At 37.3% G+C, this 6,059-nt stretch overlaps 1 protein-coding gene across 5 annotated transcripts in view; it reads right to left on the bottom strand.

The window, feature by feature from the left end:
• nsun6 (NOP2/Sun RNA methyltransferase 6) overlaps positions 1–6,059 on the bottom strand; it is a 44,980-nt gene that overhangs the window by 38,617 nt on the left and 304 nt on the right. For 4 of the 5 annotated variants that reach the window (XM_056462450.1, XM_056462449.1, XM_056462451.1 and 1 more), the window contains exons 2-7: positions 5,958–6,046; positions 5,347–5,505; positions 2,948–3,021; positions 1,322–1,428; positions 739–892; positions 381–462 (exon numbers count right to left, since the gene is read on the bottom strand). In XM_056462450.1, coding sequence (XP_056318425.1) covers positions 381–462; positions 739–892; positions 1,322–1,428; positions 2,948–3,021; positions 5,347–5,505; positions 5,958–6,032 — 651 coding nt within the window. In that variant the 5' untranslated portion in view covers positions 6,033–6,046. The remainder of the gene's footprint in view (positions 1–380; positions 463–738; positions 893–1,321; positions 1,429–2,947; positions 3,022–5,346; positions 5,506–5,957; positions 6,047–6,059) is intronic. The other variant, XM_056462453.1, reaches the window with a different exon arrangement.

Raw genomic sequence — 6,059 nt, 5'->3', positions numbered from 1 at the left:
GAGGGGCAGTAATAACCACTGAGCCACAGTTATATATATATAAAATATACAATATAATTAGTAACATTTGTTTGTTTATTAATAATGTTAGATTAGATGAATTATTAAAAATTAGGGTAACACTAGTTTAAGTCATATCTGGTTTATTACCTGCATATTATAAAGTTATTAACTGTTCATTAGTAGTTATAACCTATGATTTTATTCTGCTACCCTAATCCAACCCAATACCTAGACCCAACTTCAACCTTACTAACTATTAATAAACAGATAATTATTAGTTTAAGATAGTAGTGTTAGTTTATGGTTTGTTAATACTGTGAACTGTGACCTAAACTGAAGTGTTCCCATAATTAGGCTAATTAAAGCATCAAGTGTACCTGCAGAAAGAGCTCGTCTGTAAGAACTCCATCAAATGAAGGGCTCTGATAGAGAGGCTCAGTCATCCTGATGGCCAAACCTCTAAATAACAGAAAAAACACACTGATAAACATGATAAACCAGCTCAAACATGATAAAACATCTGCACAGAGGACTAGGGTGTGTCAGAAATCACCCCTTAAATAGTGCAGTGTTTGAGGGAGCAGCCATTTGTAGTGGTTTCTGTGATGAAGTGCACTCAATCAATCCCACAATGCACCGAGTGTACAACTGATGTACACGCAACAGCTAGAAAATTTCTGTGCGCCAAATTTCTGGTTCTGACCACTAGATGGGGTCAACAGCAAACCGTCTCACCTGCCGGGTTTATCGGAGCTGAATAACTCTGAGCGATTGACCTCTGAGACTCCGTTACCCACAAACACCTTCTTCCCATTGAACTCTGTGGCTCCTCGTGTGCATTTTCCCTCCACGTCAGAGAACACAGACACCACATCACCTGCTTTCATGTCTGAACGACAGAGACCGAAAATACAGAAGATATTTACAACATTAAATCAACATTTAATATGCACCAGGTCGAGCAAAATTATCCGCCCATGTGCTAAATAAAATAATCTTGCTTTCACTTTAAAAGAACATTGTTTTGCTCACCCTATTGGCAGATTTTTTGCAAATTTTAAGGGAAAACTCACTTTATTTTAAGCATAATAGGTCCCATTTAACTAACATTAACAAAAATAAATTAATAGTGCAACAAATGTATTGATTATTCATGTTAGTAAACACATTAACTAATACAAACATATTGTAAAGTGTGACCAATAACGTTCATGCAACACCCTTAGAACAGCAACACTTTATGAAGCACTAGCCTAAACACTCTAAACGACATGCTAAAGATGCTGATGAAGTGTCTGTGTGTGTGTGTTTTTCTTACACTTGTGTGTGCTGATGATGCCCGGCGTGAACACATGAGCTCCTCTGAGAACTGCACTGCCACACTGAGAGCCCACTATCACTGCAGACGCCACAGGCTCCACAGGCCTGAAAATGAGCAAACACACACTATTAATAACAGGCTTAAAGGGATGTTATCATAAAATAAAATATAGAAAAATACAACATAAAATATAGAAAATATATATTAAAATAAAATATACAAATTATGAATATATAATAGATAATAAAATATAGACAATAGATAATGAAATAAAAATACATAAATAATAACATATAGAACACATAATAACATGAAAAATATAATAAATAATAAAATATATTATTATATACACGTATATAAATACATAATAAATAATAACATATAGAACACATATAATTAAATTAAATCTATAATAAATAAGTCTATAATAAATAAATTATATATAAATATATAGCAGTTCATACTGCTGTGACGACCCCTGAATAATAAAGGGACATAGCTAAAGAAAAATGAATGAAATATATATATATATATATATATATATATATATATATATATATATATATATATATATATATATATATATATATATATATATATATATATATATATATATATATATATATATATATATATATATATATATATATGTTCTCCCTGCATTCGCGTGGGTTTCCTCTGGGTGCTCCAGATTCCCCCACAGTCCAAAGACATGCGGTAGAATTGGGTAGGCTCAATTGTCCGTATTGTATGAGTGTGAATGGATGTTTCCCAGTGACAGGTTGCAGCTGGAAGGGCATCCGCTGCATAAAAAATTGCTGGATAAGTTGGTGGGTCATTCCGCTGTGGCGACCCCAGATTAAAAAAGGGACAAAGCCGAAAAGAAAATGAATGAATGAATATATACATTCATTCCCATATATATATATATATATATATATATATATATATATATATATATATATATATATATATATATATATATATATATATATATATATATATATATATATATATATAAATATATATATATATATATATATAAATAAATACATGCATGATAAATAATACCATACAGGCAATATATAATAAAATAAAGAGAAAAAACTATATAATAATTAATAAAATATAGAAAACATAAAACACAATATATAAAAATATAAGATAAATAATAAAATACAGAGAATATATAATAAAGTAAAACATTTAATAATAAAAAAATGACTCTAATGACGAGCTCTTCATCATAGACATGCGGTACAGGTGAATTGGGTAGGCTAAATTGTCCATAGTGTAGGAGTATGAATGTGTATGGATGTTTCCCAGTGATGGGTTGCAGCTGGAAGGGCATCCGCTGCGTAAAAACGTGCTGGATAAGTTGGCGGTTCATTCCGCTGTTGCGACCCCAGATTAATAAAGGGACTAAGTGAAATAATAAATATATATAAATAATGCATAATAAATAATAACATTATGCAATATATAAAAAATAAAAAGAGAAAAAACTATAAAATAATTAAAATATAGAAAACATATAATATATAATAAAGCTAAATATTTAATAACAAAAAAATGATTCTAACGGTGAGCTCTTCATCATGCTAGAATTCAAACTGTATTGACCTGGGGCCGCAGACAGGAAGCAGCAGCACATCTGGAAGCTCAGGGTGAGTGTGAACAGCTGGACATCTGCTCTGCTGAAAACACACAACACTAACATAAACACACTGTACAACAACTTGCATTTAAAAAAAAAAGTGATGATAATATTTATATGCATTTAAATGTACACTCAAAAAAAAAAGTGTGTCTGTGTTATGCATGTGTTGTTTGCATGCTCTGATGATCTCTGATGTTCACATGCAGGTAAACAAAACAAACAAGTGTTTTTGTATATTTCTATTCTATACTTGTCACGCTGGTAGACAAGGAAGACAGAGGTGATTATCTTTTCACAAGGTTTATTCAAAACAAAGTCACTAATCACAAAGGGAATTCAAAGGGTTGATGTATTTGCTGTTGTGATCTTGAAACACAGCATTGTGAGTGTCAATAGTGTAGCATTGGATCTCACTAGAAGTTCGCTCGCTGTAGACACAGTGGGAGAGTTTACAGATACACAGTTCATCTAGTTGGTAGTGGATCTTCTGGTAAACAGTACACAAGTCTATGCTTTCGACTATATCAATAAGGATAAGTAAGGAGATAAGGATCATCCGTTGGGGAGTATACAAGCACACAGTTCATCTGAGTGATAGCAGATCTTCTAGTAAACATCAGATAAGAATAATCACTTCCCTCCATCAGTATGAAGGACTCGAAGACTCATAAGGAACATCCATGGAAGAAGGTGAGAAGACGAAGGAGCAAAAGGTGAAGACAACCATCTGACTTTAATACCGGCCAATGAGTGAACCGAGAAGGTGGGTCTTTGTAGTGTCCATGGGTAATGGGGAACAGGTGCAAGTCCTTAGAAGTCTGGTGAAAGTTCACGGGATTGGATGGAGGTGGTTTGTGAGGGAGAAGGTGGATTGGGTGAGCAGGAACGAGCCGGGGATGTGACAATACTATATTTAATTATACATTCATTTGCATTTTAAAATAACTATTTTGCAGTTGTTATATTGTCTCAGTTCATATTATTTTCATGCTGTTGTTTCTAGGAAATCTATTACTTTAATAAAATGTGTGTGTGTGTGTGTGTGTGTTTGCACAGAAAAACACAAGATTTGAAACAAATAATTGCAGTAAGCTTTGAAACATCTAAACTCCACATACACTCACTGGCCACTTTATTAGGTACACCTTACTAGTACCGGGTTGGACCCACTTTTGCCTTCAGAACTGCTATAATCCTTCATGGCATTGATTCAACAAGGTACTGGAAATATTCCTCAGAGATTTTTCTCTATAATGACATGATAGCATCACGCAGTTGCTGCAGATTTGTCGGCTGCACATCTGTGATGCCAATCTCCCGTTACACCACATCCCAAAGGTGCTCTATTGGATTGAGATCTGCTGACTGTGGAGGCCATTTGAGTACAGTGAACTCATTGTCATGTTCGGGAATCCAGTCTGAGATGATTCACGCTTTATGACATGGTGCGTTATCCTGCTTGAAGTAGCCATCAGAAGATGGAGACACTGTGGTCAAGAAGGGATGGACATGGTCAGCAACAATACTCAGGTTGGCTGTGGTGTTGACACGATACTCAATTGGTACTAATGGGCCCAAAGTGTGTCAAGAAAATATCCCCCACACCATTGCACCACCACCACCAGCCTGAATTGTTGATACAAGGCAGGATGGATGCATGCTTTCATGTTGTTTTTGCCAAATTCTGACCCGAGCATCTGAATGTGGCAGCAGAAATGGAGACTCATCAGACCAGGCAACGTTTCTCCAATCTTCTATTGTCCAGTTTTGGTGAGCCTGTGTGAATTGTAGCCTCAGTTTCCTGTTCTTAGCTGACAGGAGTGGCACCCGGTGTGGTCTTCTGCTGCTGTAGCCCATCTGCCTCAAGGTTGGACGTGTTGTGTGTTCAGAGATGCTCTTCTGCAGACCTCGGTTGTAACGAGTGCTTATTTGAGTTACTGTTGCCTTTCTATCAGCTGGAGCCAGTCTGGCCATTCTCCTCTGACCTCTTGCATCAATAAGGCATTTGCGCCCACAGAACTGCCGCTCACCAGATATTTTCTCTTTTTCAGACCATTCTCTGTAAACCCTAGAGATGGTTGTGCGTGAAAATCCCAGTAGATCAGCAGTTTCTGAAATACTCAGACCAGCCCATCTGGCACCATCACCCATGCCACGTTCAAAGTCACTTAAATTACCTTTCTTCCGATGCTCGCTTTCAACTGCAGCAGATCATCTTGACCATGCCTACATGCCTAAATGCATTGAGTTGCTGCCATGTGATTGGCTGATATGAATTTTGCATTAACAAGTAATTAGACAGGTGTACCTAATAAAGTGGCCAGTGAGTGTATGTAACACACAAACACACACAAGTACATACAGTCTGTTCCAGGTGCTGCTGCAGTCGTTGTTGGACGTCCCGCAATGGGCACAGGTGTGTGCTGACCCTCAGACAGGTGTAAAGAGGAGGATGAGACAAACACCACAGCAGAGCCTCAAACTGCTGCTCCGCTACATCTGCACCCAGCTCAGATACCACCTGCAGAACACACACACCAATCACATAGCATTATATATATATATATATATATATATATATATAGGGCAGCCCGGTGGCGCAGTGAGTAGCACAATCGTCCCACAGCAAGAAGGTTGCTGGTTCGAGTCCCGGCTGGGTCAGTTGCATTTCGGTGTGGAGTTTGCATGTTCTCCCAGTGTTGGTGTGGGTTTCCGCCGGGTGCTCCGGTTTCGCCCACACCCCAAACACATGCACTATAGGGGAATTGAATAAAGTAAATTGGCCGTAGTGAATGTGAGTGTGTATGGGTGTTTCCCAGTACTGGGTTGCATCTGGAAGGGTATCCGCTGCGTAAAACATATGCTGGAATAGTTAGCGGTTCATTCCGCTGTGGCGACCCCTGATGTATAAAGGGACTAAAGCGAATAAAAAAAGATTTACCTGCAGTGTGTATTTCTTTCATGTCAACAAACCTCGGCATTGGTGTAAACTTTATGTAGATGTTCCCGCACTTCTGGATTCATTGACAGCTGAGGGAAAACTGCCATGTCTGCTTCCCACGCTGAAAAAAACAC

The sequence above is a fragment of the Danio aesculapii genome, chromosome 7 (assembly GCF_903798145.1).
Source record: "Danio aesculapii chromosome 7, fDanAes4.1, whole genome shotgun sequence".
Taxonomy (NCBI): Eukaryota; Metazoa; Chordata; class Actinopteri; order Cypriniformes; family Danionidae; genus Danio; species Danio aesculapii.
Note: the sequence above shows the minus strand (reverse complement) of the source record. Positions and strands in the feature narration are given on the sequence as shown.